At 41.2% G+C, this 20,856-nt stretch overlaps 1 protein-coding gene across 15 annotated transcripts in view; it reads right to left on the minus strand.

The window, feature by feature from the left end:
- Window positions 1-9,003: 9,003 nt before the first annotated feature.
- The window catches only part of c2cd5 (C2 calcium dependent domain containing 5), a 112,090-nt gene continuing 100,237 nt past the window's right edge, over window positions 9,004-20,856 (minus strand). For 14 of the 15 annotated variants that reach the window (XM_048553764.2, XM_048553766.2, XM_048553767.2 and 11 more), the window contains 3 exons: window positions 20,537-20,727; window positions 17,856-18,002; window positions 9,004-10,279 (listed from right to left, as the gene is read on the minus strand). In XM_048553764.2, coding sequence (XP_048409721.1) covers window positions 10,148-10,279; window positions 17,856-18,002; window positions 20,537-20,727 — 470 coding nt within the window. In that variant the 3' untranslated portion in view covers window positions 9,004-10,147. Of the gene's footprint in view, window positions 10,280-17,855; window positions 18,003-20,536; window positions 20,746-20,856 lie in introns of all 15 variants that reach the window. The other variant, XM_048553777.2, reaches the window with a different exon arrangement.

Here is a 20,856-nt window from a genome sequence, read left to right on the forward strand (position 1 = left end):
TTTATTTGCAGTACAGAATCCAGCATCCGCAGAAATTTGCTCCTAGATTGTGAAAAAGCTGTCTTCAGCACTTGTGGTTTCCAACACCAATCTGTGAAGTGTGTAGGAACATAAACTGTCTTCTGTTATCTGTTGCTATTCGACAGGAGCGTAACAAACAAGGATCCAGTAAAAACAAACATTGATAAAGGGTCATTGCCCTAATACAGATCCAGGTTATCTCCGTAGATTCTGTTTGACATTTTCAGTATTTTCTGGTTTTATCCAGCATCTGTGGGTATTTAACTTTTGCAGACAAGGATTGTGGGGGTGTCTTCAGCTAAAAGTGACAAGTAAAGGATAGGGTTTGGGAGAAAGTGGAGGGGGGAAGAAGTAAATTAGATTAGATCCTTAATTCCAAATATGAGCTAACAACCCTGGCACCATGGTTCAGCAAACAGTTCAAGTGGGATGAGCAAAAAACAATGCAGTGACAATAAGGGACAGTTCAGTGAGGCACTCCGGCACAGTTCACCACTGCAAAGACCAAAAACTGTGCAATGGTACTCAGGGCTGGAGGGGAAGTTGCAGTGTGACCGTGAGGTTCAAGTTATTCTGGTCCATGTAAGTACCAATATTATGGACATGAAAGGGTTTGCCATAGTCACTATGAGGAGCTTGGCACCAAATCAAAAAGACGCCATGTGCAAATTGACATAGAGCAAATTCGAGATGTGAATTTATATCTAGTGGAAATTGGTTCTGGTCAATGGGGCAATAGCACTAGTACTGAGAAACTGGGACGGGGGTGGTGGTGGGGAGATGGGGTTGCTGTATCAATGGAATGGTCTATCCCTGCACCATACTGGGGCCAGGGTTCAGATGAACTGCACAAATAGGAAAGTAGAGAGGAATTTAAACTAAGCGGAGAGGGCAACAGATCAAATATGAAATGTGGCAAATGAAAGAGCAGGGATAGGGCAGTGTAGATGATAGGCAGCCTGTAGTAGGGAGGTATGGAGCATGCAAACCTAACAGTAAATCAGCAGCAAGTCTAGAGGTTTGAAAGATAATAAAAGGATAAAAAAAATTATGCAATAATATCTGGTGAGAAATGAGCATAATGAATTAGGTAGTAATGTCACACACATTAAAAAAAACAATGAATTTAAAGATTCACCCAAGAATTAGCCATTAAAGAGAGTAGCAGGAAGAGGTCCACATTGCAAACATGATTTATCAAGAAGGGTACATGGAGACGACGCACAAATGTTATTAATTAAACAAACTAAAAGCACAAACAATAGTTTAATCATTGAAAGGAAGTCTTAGAAAGAGACAAACAACATCAGACCTAGACGTGAAAATAACATTGTTACTTACACAAGGAATCCTGGAACCACCCAACTGACCTGACAATGGTCCAGATCCTTCCCAAGGCATCACTCACAAGGACAGAGAAATGAAGTGCCTTTACTGATAAACCTTTAATGGGGGATTCTTTTGACAATAAAAGAATGAGAGTGATATGAAAGGAATATCAATACAGGAGTAGAGAATGTCACAAATAAATTAACGTGCTAAAAGCTCACAACGTCATAAAGAAATCTTCACTGAGCAAGTCAGGAATAATACTTAAATGGTACAGCTTCACATGAAAGTGGGAGGAACTGAAACAGAGGGTAAACACCCACATTTGCAAAGCAGGAGAAAGCCAACTATTATAAAAATAAGACAATTTCACTGAAACTTCAGAACTACTGTTTCCTCTCTGGGAGCTGATACCTTACTCACTTCGAGTTTTAAGATTCAATGTGGCAGTGGTGGAGTTGGCAGCATCCAAACTCCTGAGCTTGAGGCTCGTCCACTCTGAATGCTTTTCTTCTTTGATCCTTCTTCTTGTTTTTGTTTCAGTTTTCACCTCTACTTACCTTCTGAGAAGAGCTCGGTCAGTAGGAAGGTGGCTTCAGCTGCCGGAGTGTTGTGGGCCCAAGTCCTGGTGGCAAAATAGCTACAATGTTGGCCAACTGGTGAACCAGGAGCATGCGCTGGCAGCAGTGTGGCAGGGACTTGTGAACCAGGAGCATGCGCTGGCAGCAGTGTGGCAGGGACTGGTGAACCATGATGGTGACGCTGGCCGTGGTGTGGCAGAGACTGGTGAACCATGATGGTGACACTGGCCGTGGTGTGGCAGGGACTGGTGAAGTCCAGAGCGGGTCTCTTGTGGCAGCATCGATGAGTTAGCTATCAACCGTGGTGGAAAGTTGGACTGTGTTTAAGTTTTTAAAAATAATTTTAAGATATTTAAAATGGCGACAGTTTAAACTTTTCACCATATTTTATATTAAATACACGTGACTATAAATGATCCAAATTCAATTCAGATTTGACTTAAAGTTTAATTATTGATGGATATTCTATTCTTAGATTATCCATTCTTGGCTATTCCTAGATGCTGTTAGGTATTCATGAATAGTAATACATAATATCAAACTGGATGGCAGACTGTGTACCATATCGTTTGATAGTTTTTAGCTACATACTCATCCATTTAAAGTGTATTGCTTATTGATTTTCATTAACTAAATTATAAAATTAGTAAATCATCTCATTTTAAGTTTCTCAATTACAACTGAAACAAACCCTACGAAGAAGGGTACTGACCCAAAATGTCAGCTTTCCTGCTCCTCTGATGCTGCCTGGCCTGCTGTGTTCCTCCAGCTCCACATTTTTATCTCTAGCTCTCTATATACCCCTTAAGGTGGAGGGGCAAGCAATGGGTTGCAGGGAAGGTAGAGTGTATTTTCTGGAGTGGAGGGAGAAAGAGAGAGAAGCATGGGTTTAAGACTTGTATTTTAAACTTAAATATGGCAATTATGAGGACATTAAAAATGGAGGTAGCTAAAGTGATTTGGCTATTATTATAGAATCCCTATGGTGTGGAAACAGACCCTTTGGCCCAACAAGTCCACAGTGACCTTCACAGCATCCCACCCAGTCCCATCCTTATTCCCCCATAACCTACCTTTGGGCTGTGGGAGAAAACCAGAGCACCCGAAGGAAACCCACACAGACACAGGTAGAATGTGCAAACTCCATACAGACAGTCCCTGGGGTGGAATTGCACCTGGGTCCCCAGTGCTGTGAGCCACAGTGCTAGCCACTGAGCCACCGTGCCACCCCAATATAAACTACATTAAGGGACAGGTCATTAGAGTTACAGAAGTGGATATTTATGGAGATATTCTGAATATACAGAATTGATACATTCCAGTGAGAAAGGCAGATTCCAAAGGGCAGACCTACAATCCATAGTTAACTAAAAAGGATAAAGATAGTATTAAACTCCAAAAAAAATCTATGATTGTGCAATTTGGATTGCATGAAATATTAAAAGCAGCAAAGAATAACTGAAAGATTAGTAAAGTTGAGAATGGTTCAAGGCTGAAAAAAATTAGCCAGAAAATGTAAAAACAGCAAACATTTCTTTGGAGATTTGAAAAAAAAATGCCAACAAAGTGAGCCTTGGTTGTATAGAAAGTGAGTTTGGAGAATTAATAATGGGACATTAAAGAAATGGCATATGAATGAATCGGTCTTCAATATGGACAATACAAGCAACATCCCAGGATTAGATGTCTACTAAGAAACGGAACTGAGGGAGGAAGTCAAAAAATGTTTCAATCACTAGGGAAGTGGCTTTGACCAAACTGATGGAGCAGTGGTTTGTCAGGTCCCCAGGTCCTGGTGGACTTCATCATAAGGTCTTAAAAGAATTGGTTAGTGAGATAGTTGACATGTTGGTTTTAACTTTCTAAAATTTCCCCGATTAGGGAAGGTTCTCTCTGATTAGGAACTGCACGTAAAAGAAAGGAACTCATACTTCATTCAGTTATACAGGACACTGCAGAGACTACTTTGAGTATAGTGTGCAGTGTTTTTATTTAAAGGATATAAATTAGAGGTGATTTAGAGGAGGTTTAAAAGAATTGATACCTGAAATGAGTGGGTTGTTTAATGAGGAAACATTGGACAGGTTGAATTTGCTTCTACTGGAGTTGAAAAGAGTAAGGGGTCCTCTTCCAAATTCATTTTGGTTTAGCCACCTCTCTCAACCTTAGCCTTAATTTACAATGCAAAGCCCATTAATCAATTGAAAACATGGGTGATATATTAAGATAACAAGGTGTGGAGCTGGATGAACACAGCAGGCCAAGCAGCATCATTGGAGCCGGAAAGTTGGCGTTTCGGGCCTAGACTCTTCATCAGATATAGTGATGTACGAATGGTGGCTAATAGGTCAAAATTCCCACAGGTGATTGGTGGTGGGAAAAGCTGCATGTTGTGTGTGTTTACACTTCTGGATATTATAGAGAAATGAGGGTGACACGACTGAACTGCATAAGATCCTAAATGGTCTTGACAAGGAGGATGTGGAAAAAGATGTTCCCTGTTATGTGTCAGTCAAGAACTAAGAGATGTGCTACCATACAGACCAAACTGCATTTGTGACTCTGTGAATATATATATATATATATATATATATTTATATATGATGCATATTATGAAAAAAGTATATTTTGAAATTTTTAAAAAAGTTTTAAAATGTCAGCACACAGTGCCCTCGGGACCCTATGGGAAAAGGAGAGGCTGCATTGTCGGGTTGTTCCCCGAGCAGACTGTCAAAGTCATTTGGCTGGATGCCCCATCACCAGAACTTTCCTACAGGCACCAAGGCTCTGCTTGGCTGGTGGTGGTAAGGGCACTGCCTGTGAGACCCTCATGTACAGCCAGTGTGTCACTGCATGCTGCCCTGGAAGTGGCTGCTGGGGACTTTTGGTGGTTGAGACTGCCAGACATCTCTTTCTGGAATATACCTTTGCAAAGGAAGTCTGGAGAAAACGCTGATTTTTGCCATGAGCGTCTCTGTGACACAGGACTCTGAGCTCTATGGTCTGCTCTCCAGAACACACACCGAGACAAACATCGAGTGCAGTTGCAGAACAATCAACTCAGGGAGAGACGCACTTTGGTCTGACTGAAACTTGGTCTTCCAGGGCAAGGAGTTGGCCCTGGTTGAGTGTTGCAGACTGGCACATTCCAGGGTCCAGGACTGCATGCTGAGGGACACACTAAAGCTTGCGGCAACTGCTGCCAAGGCACCGTGGGGAAAAGACCACTGCCTAAGATCATTCTGCCAAAGTTAAATGGAGACCATCCAGCTATCAGACTCCCCCGCTGTCCCAAACATATTTAGAAATTGTCTTGTACAGATGAGAGATGCCTTTGGTTTGTTTATTGCAGAGTGAAGCTCCAAAATTTGCTTGTTTTCCTCACATGCTACTGTACCCAAACAAAAATGCATTTGTCATTATGTATGTAGTTTTTTTTATGAATTGAGTATATTTTTTAAAATGAAAAAAAGTTTTAAAATGAAGGACCTCCTTTACAGATCAGTGAGAAGGAGAGATACTTTCCTTCAAAGGGTTGTATGACTTTTGAGTCCAGATATGTTCTTGAATATGATTAAGACAGAGGTGGGATTCCTGTTAGGCAGGAGTGTCAAAGGCTACCAGAGGGCGATGTTGACGTGGAATTGATCAGCCATGATGCTACTGAATGGTGGAGCAGGCTTGAAAGGCCATGCGGTTTCCCTCCTCCTATTTTGTATGCTCGCAGCTGACACTTACTGAGTTACTTCAAACCTCACAGGTTTGACTGCCACCTGTAGGGTTTCCGAACTTCTTAGTGCCAGCCTTCCTCCTACTTGCTGCTGGCTCTGTACTCTCTAGATTGTCCATTTCGATTTAGGGAATATGTCATGCAACCAGCCAAATCATTCCCTAATAAAACTGTTGATCCCTGACTGACTGGCATTGGTCTGCACACACTGTTACAAAGGACCTTGACACTAAGAGGGAGGATCATCTATGGTCAGATTGAATGGTGGAGTGAGTGAGCCATATGGTCTACTCATGCCCTTATGTTCTACGTTAGTTGCAGACCACCACCCAGCCTTGGTTTAGGCACAGATACAATAACAGAATACCAGGAGTAGTAAATAAAAACCAAAAGAATTGTGGCTCCTGTAAATCAGGAACAAAGTTGCTGGAAAAGCTCAGTGGGTCCGGAAGCATCGTGGAGGAGAAAACAGAGTTAACGTTTCAGGTATGGTGACCCTTCCTCAGAACTGTTCTGAGGAAGGGTCACCAGACTTGAAACGTTAACTCTGTTTTCTCCTCCACGATGCTTCCGGACCCACTGAGCTTTTCCAGCAACTTTGTTTTTGTACCAGAAGTAGTAAGCACAACTGCCCTCAATACAAAAGCCGTACCCAAAAAGTACCAGACATAAATGAAATGGAGTGAGATGGCCATGAGGAAATCCTTCCAGAGCCTGAACTGAACTTTACACATTGGCATATATTCATGGTTGATGGCGGTCAAAAGCACTCATTATGGCCACATACAGGAAACAGGCCACAGCCAAACATCTTCATCTGGTTCCTCGCTGATCTTGACTCTATTGTGATACCAGAAGTGTGGTCATTAGCTGATGTTAAGTACTCAGCAACATTCACAACTCAATGAAGTTCATACCTGCCTCAGGAGGTGCGAATAACTTGATCAGAGAAATATTCACAGCACAAAACTGCTATCTCAAATATATGACTGCACATATCCTTCAAAAAGAATCACCAGCATACATGCATCATATCCTATTTCTTCATTTATTCATGGGATGAGAGTGTTACTAACATGTACTGTGTATTCCTAATTGCCCAGAAAGGCAGTTAAGAGTCACGTGTGGGCCAGACCAGGTACTTTACTTCCCTAAAGGACACGAGTGAACCGGATATGTTTTTGCTGACAATCAATGATGGAGTTATGGTCATCATTAGATTCTTAAATTCCACATTTTTATGGAATTGAAATTCCACCATCTCCCAGGGCAAGAATTGAACCTGGAACGCTGGTTCTCTAGATTAACAGTAACGATAATACCACTCGGCCATTGCCTCCCCATAGTCTAACGTAGATTTTATTACTCGCTTCTTACACTGACCCCATCTAACAACTAAATATTTCCTGTTCTAGTTCTATCTGTTACTCCCAACATTTTTTTTTAAAATCATGACAGTGCTCTCCCATATTATCTCCTGGTTCCCACAACTCCGCCAAATTAATATAAATCCTATTTGCACTAGCATTTATCTGCTGAATCTGTTCATTTCAGTGACACCTCCACATCAGTTGCATGCAGTACTGGGAGGAATCCAGAGATTAGCAAGCAATGTTAAAGGATCACAAGTCCACCTAGCTTGCTATATTCTGACTGCAGGAAATCATTCCACCGTGTACATCAATTTGGGTATATCTGACAACTGTTCGTTCTCACTCTCTCTCAGGGTGCTTAGGAATCAGAGATGTCATTGATCCTGGCACTGCAAAGACAGCATATCACTGCAGATAAACGTCTGCAGTAACAGAAACACTTGCCTGCTTCCCTAACTATTGAGTCCTCTATCAGTCTTGTTATCTCTGTTGTCTTTGTGGCCCACTGCATAGATGAGGCAGCTGCGGTTCCAGGGCGGGTTGCACTCCCCGGGTGAACCATCACTTACTATTCAGGAATGAATACAGTTTAGAGTCAGAGATGTACTAAGGAGACTCCTGAACCAACTGCCTCCTATCAACTGCCTGCATTGCCAGCTGCAGCTGAAGTCCCAACACTTCCTGCACGTGTGGTTAGCTGAACATAGGAAATGTCACGGAGGTTGCCCATGAGTCAGGATGTGCACTCCAAGAATCAGGAGCTGCCCTGCCATTCCTCTCTCAGGTAAAATATACTTTATAAAAGTAAGTGGCTGTCTTTTTTGAGTCATACAGCATGGAAACACGCCATTTAGCCCAACTTGTCCCATGTGCTTGCACTTGGCCCATATCCCTCCAAACCTTTCTTATTCATGTACTTATCCAAATGCCTTTTAAACTTTGTAACTGGACCTGAATCCACCACTTCCTCTGGAAGTCCATTCCATACACAAACCGCACTCTGTGTAAAAAGGTGCCTCTCATCTTCTTTGTTATTACTAAATACAAGCAAATTTTAAAAAAAACTTCAGTTATAATTCATCTGCTCTTTAGGCTAACTCCTTAACTTTGAGAAAAATAAATCAAGCTACGATACGCATCATCCAATAATCGCTGCCTTTCTGTGGCATGACAGTATCATTTACTTTCCTCTCACTTCAGTGAACATGAGATGTGCCTCAGTGACGCTGGCCCCAGCCTGGTGCACAGACACACCGCCCTGCCCCACACCACACCCAGGCCCAGATACAGTCACACCGGCTTGCTCCAACTGTTTCCAGCCTGCCGCGCAATAACACCAGCCTGCCCCACACTCCTCTGGTCTCCTCCATAATCTTCTTGGCCTGCATTTAAGTGACAGCAGGCAGTAAAATCTGACATAATCCCAAACAAATTGGTTAACTTGACTGGTACTGTGTCACTGGTGTCAATCTGCTTCTTCATCCTAATTTAAGGGTGCTAAAATTGAACATTAAATTTCAACAGATGCCTACGTTGAGAGATCTAGAGAAATCCATGCAGATGTATTGCATCTTATCAATAGCTTATTTTTTCACTCTAATCAACAAAACATTCTCCGCTTTTGGTCAATGCCTGCTCATCACTGCACTGTTCACACACAACTCTGGTCCATCAAAAAAATGGTAAAATGTCTAACAGGTGGTTTTGGCCCAGCAGTTTATTTAAAAAGCTGAATGTCTGATTGATCAGTTTGCATTATATTCACACATTAAAATGCTTTGGAGCCTGACTTTGTTTTGAAAATGATACAGGCAGGAAATGACTCAATTTCATGTCCAGCTTACTGCAGTAGAGTGAATAGTACTTAGAAGCTCTGTACATTGGACATTCTTTCATAAGCATCAGTAATCAACGTACCTACCAGCACAGTACCTATTCAGTTTCAGTTTGAAAACACAAATTGGACCGCTTGTATTGGTTTAAAAAAAGCAATTTATAAATATTCACAAAATACTTATTTCCCAGCAGAATTCAAGGGACTATTTTCTTTCATGCTAATGTATCCTTGTTACAATCCACAAAACTACAGCAGAGAATTTTATTTTCATGCACTGAAGTGTGCAAAGCAAGTGAATTGTTGAAACCTTTTTACAAATTAAGTGTTCTGTACATTCAAGTCTTCAATTATGCACTGAATTCCCAAAAAAAAATCCCACAATCGAATGCCTCCTGTATCATTCTGGTTCTGCAATATTACAAGTCACAGAATGAGAAGCTTTTTAAAAGCTTTCGTCCTCCTAAAGCTCCATCCTGTCAATTATAAAAATACCATTTTTCGATATGCAGAAATATACAGTGCCATTTGCTGGGTGTGGTAACTTCAAATTTGATTAGGTAGTGTGTTCCTAAACCTTTCAACATTTTCTAATTTTAACAATCTTTGTGAATCCAGCTAGCCTGTATATTTTCCTTACTAAATGAAAGCTTACATTTTTGCAGCTTATTACATTAGAACATCAAAGAAAGATGTACATAGAGTTTCATCATTTGTCTCTCAGGCTGGCACTGAAGTTCTATGCTGATATAACATTTTGATAATGGCACTTCAAGCTTTCATTGAAGGCTGCATTTGTCATTACAAACAGCAGGATTAACAGATAAACATCCAGTTTTACAGGTACAGCATTGGCTTAAAATACAGTTCAGTACCATTTAATACCCTTCCATTTGGTCTTGGTGCTAAGTATTAACTCAAACTTACTGAAAAATGTTCTACAATATAAATGTTGCCAATTCTTAACAATATTTTCTATATAATCTCCACATTTAGAGCAAACATTCGCTTCTCATCTGAAGATCCAGATGATACAGGGTCAATAAAATTAAACTTCTCGGCAATGGATTATGAGACGAGATGACCACTATTTACCCAGGACTTCAAGTCTACAGATCGAGGACAATACAGGTCATCACATACTGTGTAACACAGTAAGGCAGATATACACATATCTATACAGAGAATAATGGCCAATGAGGTTGGAAATGTAGATAAATGGTCTTCGACCTGTTCCAAAAACCCAGGCAGCAACAGCAGGAATTCATCTGTACCAATTTCATGTGACAACGTCTCCACTGCCATTCCCTATCTGTAAGCCACTTGTTTGAGGCTGAGAAGATGCTGACTCCACATCAGCATCTTTAAAGAAGTTCACGGCATCACCACTTACGTTGATAAGGCACTGTGCCTACAGAAAGAGACAAAGTATGCAACCATTATCAGCAAAAGATGAAATATTCATGCAGCACAATCAACAAATCAACTCTACCATATAACACAACTTCAAAATTAAGCTTTTTTTCAAAGAAACTGTGAATGTAAAAATTGTATCAGAGATGCTAGGAACTGCAGATGCTGGAAAATCCGAGTTAACAATTTGTGGAGCTGGGCGAACACAACAGGCCAAGCAGCATCTTAGGAGCAGGAAAGCTGATGTTTCCGGCCTAGACCCTTCATCAGAAATGGGGGAGGAGAAGAGGGTTCTGAAATAAATAGGGATGGAGAGGGAGATGGATGGCAGATGGATAGAGGAGAAGGTAGGTGGAGAGGAGACAGACAAGTTAAAGAGACGAGGATGGAGCCAGTAAAGGTGAGTGTAGGTAGGGAGGAGATAAGTCGGTCCAGAAAGGACGGACAGGATGAGTTTATTAGGTAAGAAATGGGGGTGTGGCTTGAGGTGGGAGGAGGGGATGGGCGAGAGAAAGAACAGGTTAGGGAGGCAGGGATGAGCTGGGCAGGTTTTGGGATGTGGTGGGGGGAGGGGAGATTTTGAAGCTTGTGAAGTTCACATTGATACCATTGGACTGCAGGGTTCCCAAGCGGAATATGAGTTGCTGTTCCTGCAACCTTCGGGTGGCATTGTTGTGGCACTGCAGGAGGCCCAGGATGGACATGTCGTCTGAGGAATGGAAGGGGGAGTTGGAATGGTTTGAGACTGGAGGTGCAGTTGTTTACTGTGAACTGAGTGTAGGTGTTCTGCAAAGCGGTCCCCAAGCCTCCGCTTGGTTTCCCCGATGTAGCGGAGGCCACAACAGGTACAGCGGATGCAGTATACCATATTAGCAGGTGTGCAAGTGAACGTCTGCTTGATGTGGAAAGTCTTCTTGGGGCCTGGGATGGAGGTGAGGGGGGAGGTGTGGGGGCAAGTGTAGCACTTCCTGCGGTTGCAAGGAAAAATGTCGGGTGTGGTGGAGTTGGAGGGGAGTGTGGAGCAGACAAGGGAGTCATGGCGAGAGTGGTCCCTCAGGAAAGCAGATAAGGGTGGGGAGGGAAAAATGTCTTTGGCGGTGGGGTCAGATTGCAGATGGCGGAAGTGTCGGAGGATGATGCATGGTATGCGGAGGTTGGTGGGGTGGTATGAGAGGACGAGGGGGATTCTGTTTTGGTTGTTATTGTGGGGATGGGGTGTGAGGGATGAGTTGTGGCATTATTATCACCTCAAGCTGGACCCCCATTTCCTACCTACTAACCTCATCCCGCCCCCTTGACCTGCCCGTCCCTCTTGGACTGACTTATCTCCTCCCTAACGACACTCACCTTTACTGGTTCCATCCCAGTCTCTTTAACTTGTCTGTCTCCTCTCCACCTACTTTCTCCTCTATCCATCTTCCATCCACCTCCCCCTCTCTCACTATTTATTTCAGAACCCTCTTCTCCTCCCCCATTTTTGAAGGAGGGTCTAGGCCTGAAACAGCTTTCCTGCTCCTCTGATGCTGCTTGGCCTGCCGTGTTCATCCAGCTCCACGTCTTGTTTATGTAAAAGTTAATGACTGATATCACAAGATCACTAAAAGGAACAGGTCGAAGAACAGAAATATGCCGTGGGCCCTCTAAGCCTGCTCCGACACATTTTGCCCTTCCTTACTAAAACTGCCTTCACTTACAGGATCTGTGTCCCTCTGTTCCCTTCCTATCCATGTATTTGTCCAGGTGCTTCCTGAATGTTGCTCTTATGTCTGCTTCCACCATCTCCTCTGGCAGTGCATGCCAGGCACCCACCACCCTGTGTGAAAAACTTTCCTCGCACATCTCATTTAAACTTTCCCCCTCGTATCTTGAACCTGTGAGCCCTAGTAATTAATACCTCCACCCTGGGGAGAAGCATCATTACCGTTCACTTTATCCTTGCTTTTCACAATCTTATAAACTTCTACTGGGTCATCCCTCCATTTCCTGCTTTCCAGTGAAAACAAACCCAGTCTATCCCACCTATTTCCATCACTAAACACCCTTATACCAGGCAACACCCTGGTAAATCTCTTCTGTACCCTCTCCAAAGCCACCACATTCTTCTGGTAGTGTGGTGACCAGAACTGTCAGCAATATTTCAAGTGTGGCCTAACTAAAGTTTATAAACCTGCAACATAACTTGTCTATCCTGACACTTAACACCCCTCCCAATGAAGGCAAGCGTGTCATAGGCCTCTTTCTCTACCTTCTATACGTGTACTGTCACCTTCAGTGGAGCTGCACACTCAGATCCCTCTGCATATCAATACTCCTAAGGGTTCTACCATTCGCTGTATAATTTCTACCTGTACTTTACTTTCCAAAATGCATCACCTTAGATTTGAAAAGATTAAACTCCATTTGCCATTTTTCCACCCACGCTACCAACTGATCTATATCCTGCCGTATCCTCTGACAATCCTCCTCACTCTCCACAACTCCAATCTTTGTATTGTCCACGAACATTGTAATTAGACCAGCCGTGCTTTCCTCCAAAACATTAATGTAGACCGTGAACAGCAGAGGTCCCAGTACTGATCCCTATGGAACATCACTGGTCACAACCCTTCATTCTGAAAAGCATCCTTCAACTGCTACCCTCTGTCAGCTATTACTAAGCAGTTCTGTATCCATCTTGCCAGCTCACCTCTGATACCATGTGACTTCACCTTTTGTACCAGTCTACCATGAAGGACCGTGTCAAAGTCTTTACTGAAGTCCATGTAGCCAATATCAACCACTTTCCCTCATCAATCATCTTGATCAACTCCTCAAAAAACTTAATTCTTCGGAAGGTACAACCTGTCCGGCATAAAGCCATGCTGTTTATGACTAATAAGTCCACTTGCTTCTGAACGTATATAGATCTTGTCCTGGAGAATCGTCATTTTGGTCTGTATTACTATAGGAGTTCTCTATTTTGTCATCATTGAAATTTTCAACTTAAACCTCAATCGCTCTTCCTTTATGCTCCTTAAAACCTACCTCTTTGGACATTAGAACATAAAACCTTGTAGCCACCTCAGTATGTTCCTGAATTCAAACAGTTCATGGTTAATCTGCACTTTAAGTCCATCTACTTGTCTTGAGTAACCCTTAATACCCTTGCCTAACAAAAATCTACCAATTTCAGATCTCCAGTGTTAAACTGAATATCCAACCTCAACAGATATTTGGGTGACAGGAGTTCTCAATGTCCTCTACGTCTTGCGTGAATGGAGTAGTCCTAATTTTACGATGCTAGTTATTTATTCTGGACTCTTGCATCAGAGGATATTGGACAAACAGAAACTACTGAATCCTTCAACCATCTTAAAATCAACCTTCAATCTTTGAAATTCCAGGGAATACAATCACAGTCCAGGCAATCTACCCTCAAATTAACTGCTTTAGCCCGTATATCACTCTGATGAACCTGCGCTGAACTCCTTCCAAGATTAACATACGCTTCCTGATGTGCAGAATTTGCTTTGGAATGCTAGATATTCCAGATGGTGTCGAACCAGGGACATGTACACCTGTAACATAATTTAAACCCTCTATTTCCAGCTCTTTTGATAAGGGCCCATTTTCCATTATCTTTACCCACTACCTTTGAGCAATTTCTGTATTTGGAATCTGAAATCTCTCTGCTTCTCTACAGTTGCAAATTTTAAACCATTTAGATAATATGTTATTCTATCTTTCAATTTAAGGAGGTGAACCTCTTATAATGGGTCACCTTTCCTAATATCTCACATGGCTCAGTATCAACGTTTGTTGGATTATGTTCCTGGGAGTGTGTTCCTGCAATAGAGTTATTATACAAGTGCAGTTTGTTGCTGTTGATAAGTTACAGTGAAATGCTGCATAATAACATATCTCACACTGTCATAAATCATTCCATCTACAACAACAGATAGTGATGAATTAGTAATGTCAATGGACTAATAGCCTACACAAAGGCTCTGAGGATAAAAGCAAATTCTGAAGAGGCTGGAAATTTGAAACAAGTATAGAAGGCTGGAGAAACTCAGCAGCAGTATTCCCTCTACTTTTCTTTTCAGTTGTGCAATTTTGGATATCCGGAACTGGAACATCATGTGCGAGGGAACGTTGCTCAGCTGGCCTGGCAGCAGCTATGGGGAGAGGAGCACAATTAACGTTTTGAGTCCAGTCTGACTTCTTCAGAGGAAGAACAGATCAGATTTGAAACGTTAACTCTGTTTCTTTCATCACAGATGGTGCAAGATGTGCTGAGTTTCTTCAGCACTTTGTGTTATTTTAGGGCTCTGGGGTCAAGTTCCAATCCCACTACGGCTGCTGATGGAATTTAAATGCAATTGAAAAATGTGGACTATAAAGCCAGCTTTAGCAGTGGTGTAAACTGAATAAAGAAGGTAAGGGATCAAATTTGGGAAAACGTGGTAAATGTAGCAGTACAGCCAAGACCAAAAGAGAAAGGTGGCAATACTGGAAACGATAAACAGACTAGAAGAGAAAGGGATAGAGAGTACGAATCCAAGAATCAACCAATAAATAACGAGTAGAATTTGCAAAGAGAGCAAAAATATAAAACTAAAGGCTCTGTATCTGAATGCACGGAATATTTAAAACAAAACAGATGACCCGAGTGTGAAAAGGCCAGAGACGAGCAGAAGCAAAGCTGTTTTCCCGAACTTAAATGATGGCAATTATGAGGGTACGAAAGCCGAGCTGGCAGCAGTGAATTGGCAAATTAGCTCAAAAGATTGGTCAATGGAAACTGCAGTAGCAGACTTTTACCAGGATATTTCTGAATATACAGAACAGATATACTCTGATGAATAAGAAGAACTACCAAGTGATGGACCCACCATTAATGGTTAAGTAGAAAGGTTAACAGCTAATATCAAACTATAACAAATTGTGCAATGCAGGTTAGGAGATTGGATGGATTATTCAAAAATACCCAGACATGCAAAAACATTCAAATAAACTGGGGGGGAAAAAAAAAATTAGATTTTGAGAGAAAGTTGCAGAGAAATACAAAAGTAGATAGTAAAAGAGCTGTTATCAATAATGACAGAACAATAAAAAAGGGTTAAAGTAAATGCTGGTCCCATATAATGAGACTGGGGAATTAATAATGGTAGGCAGGAAAGAATTTTCCCCTGTGTTGGAGGGATCAATGACCAGTGGGCATAGATTTACAGTATGAAAATATTTTTTCACCTAGAGGGTGGGAATCTGGAATTCACTGCTTATGGTGGCGGAGGCCGAGTCATAACATTTAAGAAATATTTGTGATGCCAAGGCGTACAAGGCTATGGGCCAAGCGCTGGAAAATAGGATTAGAATAGGAGGTGCATGTTTGATTGGCACAGAATTGATGGGCTGAAGGGCCTTTTCCTACGCTGCAGACCTCGATGACTATGGAAATAGGATTACCAACTTTTATTCCTAAACATCACCACTGCAGTTCACAGTCTTAGCTTCGCTATTGCTAAAGCTCTCATCTATGCCTTCTTGCCTCAAGACTTGATTATTAAAATGCACTTCTGCCTAGTGTCTTCTCTCCTTAAACTTGAGGCAATCCAAATGTCTTCTGTCAATTTCTTGACTTGCATTAAAGCCCATTCCTCTATCCATGTGGTTTGCTGAACCGATGATCCACTCTTGATCAAGCAACACCTTGATGTTAAAACTCTCACTCTAAGTTTCAAATCACTCCATGTTGTTGGCGCTCTGCTACTCTGTGTTGGTTGGAGTCATACCTCGTATAAAGGTATGGAGTTAAGACATCTCAGCTCCAGAAATCCTTTGCAGCAGTGCCTCAGGGTGGTGTCATAGGCCCAACCATCTTCCATGAATAATATTCTCTCCAGCAGGTCAGATGTAAGGATACCCATTGATTATTGCACAATCTTCACCACCATTCTCAACTTCTCAGTTACTAAAGAAGTCAATGTCCAAATTCAGTTAGACCTGGATAATATACAGCTTTGGGCTTACAAGTGACACTGTGCCTTACAAATGCCAGGCAATGACCATATCCACCAGGACAAATTCTAACCATTGCCCCATGATTTTTAATGATATTACCATTGCTGCAACTCCACTATCAACATCTTACCATTGGTGAGAAACTGAACTGGACAAGCCCTATAAACATTGCAGCTGCAATAGCAGGCCAGCAAGCAACTCACCTCCTGACTCCCCAAGACCTGCCCATGCTTGAAAAGGCACAAGTCAGGAATGGGAAATTCCTCACTTGCCTGGATGAGTACAGCTTCAAAAACACTCAAGAAGCTAGACAGCTCCTAGTACAAAGCAGTCCATTTGATAAGCACTACTTTCACAAACATCCTTTCCCTCCACCACTGATGCTTAGCAGCAGCTGTGTGCACCAGTCGCAAGATGTACTGCACAAAATTTACCAAAGCTATTTAGACAGCACTGCTCAAACTCTCACCCACCACAACCTAGAACAAGAGCAGCCGATACATGGGAATACAGCGACCTGCAAGTTTCCCCCAAGCTATCCTGACTTGAGAACATGTCACTGTTTGTTTGGTACCACTGGATCAAATTTCTGGAAATTACCTCCCTAACGCCACAGGTTTACCTACACCACAAACTGCAGCAGTTGAAGAAGGCACTTCCCCATCACCATGTCAAGGGCAACTAAGGATGGGAAATAAATGCTGCCCTAGCCAGTGAGACCCATTTCGCATGATTGAAATAAAGCTCTTCCATAACTTTCAGAAATATAAACTACTCCAGATTTTACCTCTTGTGCACCACTAATTTTAATCGCACTGCCATTAGTAGCTGTGCCTCAGTCGCTTCAACCCAAACTCCGAAAATGGCCACTCCTGCATTTCTGTCATTATCTACCTCACTTTCGTCTTTTAAGACTCTATTTAAAACCAAAGTTTCAAGAAAACCTTTGGCGATCTGGCATAATATCTCCTTATGCAATTTGGTGTCGTACTTTAGTTTACAGTGCTCCTCTGAAACACCTCAGTTAGCTTCATTACACTAAAAGCTGTACACAAATCAGTTGTGGCAAACACGGTGGGCCACACGACTGGTCGGTTGCACAGTCTCTAATTTAGTAAAATCATTTAACATCAATTCCTGCTTATTTAAAAACTGTTTGGCCACTACTGCTATTCAAGCAAGAGGTAGACCATGAATGGTAATCATTACTTGTCCTCATTCTAAAATTGTCTAGCAGCAAGTTAAAAATGGAACTGGGTTAAATACCTTTTAGGATAAATTATAGTGAGGCATTTAAAGTCCAGAGTTGAACAGAAATGTTATTAAGCATGCAAGGATTTCCAAGGACATTTGCTTGATCTCTTTGTTGCTTCAGCAAATTCCTCTACAGAAAAGGGTGAAGAATTGATCTGTGGGGAAACTGTGGGGGCTGACCTAAGCAATATTTCTTTAATCCGAACAATGATGACTTCAAACATGGTATAGTTTAATGCATTTCACAAAGGTATTAAAAAAATAATGTTAATATTTCTATAAAACATTAGAAAAATTTTTAAAACTTGAATACAGACCTGATTTTTGTTGGGATTTTCCATGAACACACACTGCTTCATGATATAAGACACAACTGCATTCCCTCCCAAGGCAGCAACATGGGCCCGCACCATAGCAAACACTTCAGCAATGAATGCATGAAGAAATCCACTAACTCCGCCTTCCTGCAAAAAAGTAAAGTAGTTTCAAAATTCAAAATCAGTACTTTCTGCCTTTATTTTCAATTGCGTTCTGCTTATTGTTAATGTAACAGTTATCAGTAAAACTGCCCACTACCCATAAAAATTACCTTGGTCACACTTTCTTTCCTATTAAGGGGTTTTTATAAAAATGAAAGCGACTCTAAGTGAGGTTCCAGGATTTAATAAAGTTCAAAGTTGCGTTCTGAAACACATTCATTCTTTTAAATGGTAAAGCCTCTTCTGTTGTTACAATAATTAAACTGTACTCATTCTGTCTCAATTTGTTTCAAATGTGTGTTTTATCTTTGGTATTTTTACCTTGAAGCAACAAATCTCCTTTTGTAGGTTTGTTGCACCTACTTTTATGATCCTTACTTTCCTCTCTTGGTAATTTCCTGAAATGTTACTCATGTCCAACTGACATGCTTTCAGCTGAAACAACTGATGGTTTCTCTATTGCTAAATTGCATGCTCCTAGATAGTAGCTGTGACTTGGTGGAAGCACTGTTAGAGGAATCGTGACAACGTGGTTCAGGTTCTACTCTAGATAACTGAGACAGAGATGTCGGCTGACACTTCAATGGAGTACTGAAGGACTGCTGCACTGTCAGAAGTATTATCCTGCTGAGGGAGACATTAGAGACATTGATTGCTGTCTTGAGTGGATGTACACTCATGACTTGTATTTATATAACTTCTTTAACATAACAAAAACCCAAGCATTATAAAGCACCAAATAAAAGAGAGATATTAGGGTAAGAGAGGTCAGTTTTTAAAAATCAACTTAAAGAAGGAGAGAGATACAGATGGACAGCGAAAAGGAACTCCAGAATCAGGATTTTGGATAATAACGGTTTAGTGACCAATAAAGGAAATAATACAACTGGAGACATTCAAGAGACCAGAATTGTATAGGGCAAATATCTTAAAGGATTATGGGCTGAAGGTTAATGAAACAGGGAGAGGCAAGGTGGTTGATTTGACAACAAGGATGAGAAACTTAAAACTAAGGTGATGCATAACTTGAAATCAGCAAGTCAAAGACAAAGGAAATGTAGTGAAGGACATCATCTTGTGAAGGACTTTTTTTTAAAAAAAGACAAGGTCAGAGGGCTTTCTGGAATAGTGAACTAAATCCATTTGTCAAAATGCAGCAGACTATAAACTCCTGCGGACTTAACAGAAAAATGTTTATACCGAAGGGTTTGAAACAGATAGGGCAAATATTTAAAACCATTAGCTCTGTTTTCAGCTCAAAAAGTATCAGAGCTCAGAAGCAAGTTTAGCTCTCTCCAAATTAAGAGTTGAGAGAGCCAGGTTCTGCAGCAGGAGGGTTTAATTAGTCAAACTTCTAAACCAAATGTTAGGTGTAGAAATCTAACTTATTAGAACTGACAATGTTTATGCTCTCAGATTTGTCAAACCTTGTCACCAGACTTGGAAGGGACTCAACAAATTGTCTCCCAAATTCAAGGCAAAGATAGTCAAAGGAGTCAGTTAAAGAAAATTAAACATGTGATCTGTCAAACCTGGCTTGATACCAGGATCTGACTCGTGGAGTAGTAGTTTCGGCTGGAATGACAGCAGACAGCTGTTGCCAATGAAAAACAAAATAACTACACTGCATCCAACAATAAGAGCCAAGTGCAACAGAACAGCGGAATATCATGACATTGGCATACATTTGATAAATTACTGCATATCTTTATGAAAGATGACAGCAATACCACATTGCATTTGAAAGGTGAATTGATGAGGAATACTACTGTCTGCATTTGATATCACCCAGCAAAGGAAAATGCACATTTAGTAGACTATTGCACTTTACACTATAAAAATAGCTCCACAGTTCCCAGCATTTCTGGATGATGAAAAGCAAAGATATCATCTTCCAACAGAAATATGCTTTCATTTACATTATATGACTTTAAAAAGTATAACGTGACATTAAAATCAACTATTTTTCTTAAATTGCTATCAGGGAAGAATAACATTCATAGCTGTCTGTAAATGTATCTTTCCTTGCATAAAGGAGTGAGTGAGTGTTTTCTAGGGCATTAATTGCCGTTTGGGCAATCAGGTTTTAGATTTTGGTAGGTGAACAATTTAACTCAATTGCCATGCATTACATCCAATCTACCTCTCCTGTAGTTCATCCCTATAACTTCAGTCCTCTGGGTTCTAGCACCATGTAAATAAATGGATTGCTACAGTAGGAGAGATATCGGTCACTTCACAAGAAGCAACTTTCCTAATTATGCTCTGATATTATTGTAACCTTTGAAAACAAAATTAAAACAAGGGCATTGCAAAGGGCTGCTTTCTGAATTAAATAATTCAGTGTTTAATTATTGTTATTGATGTGCAAACCATACCCACCACACATCCACGAAGAGTGAAGGAACAATGCTGGCAGCAATTTTATGGAGAACTGCATAGTACAAATGCAAAACACAGATTATTAGGCAACACGACACAGAGACAAAAGGTGGTATCTTCATAGATTTGTCACTCACCTCACGCAGAGATGTGGTTTCCCGAATGAAGAACATGTTGATGATTCCGAGATATTTGGTTATTTTTGCACCAGGAATGAAGGAGAGAGGGGTCATTTCCACTACAGTAACTGTGGAGGTTGTGCATGATATTGGTGAGCGATGACGTGTATGAGCTTCAGCCAGTGGGCTTGCTTTGTCAAGTGAAGCAACTACAATGGGTGGAAAAGACAGAGAACAAAAGTAGAGTGCACTTAGTGGTGAAAGATCAATTTGTTTAGATGCTCATGTGCTCTTTGACACCCCTTTTCAGAGCAGCTGCCAAGTGATATATTCAGCAC

Source organism: Stegostoma tigrinum, chromosome 25, assembly GCF_030684315.1.
Source record: "Stegostoma tigrinum isolate sSteTig4 chromosome 25, sSteTig4.hap1, whole genome shotgun sequence".
Taxonomy (NCBI): Eukaryota; Metazoa; Chordata; class Chondrichthyes; order Orectolobiformes; family Stegostomatidae; genus Stegostoma; species Stegostoma tigrinum.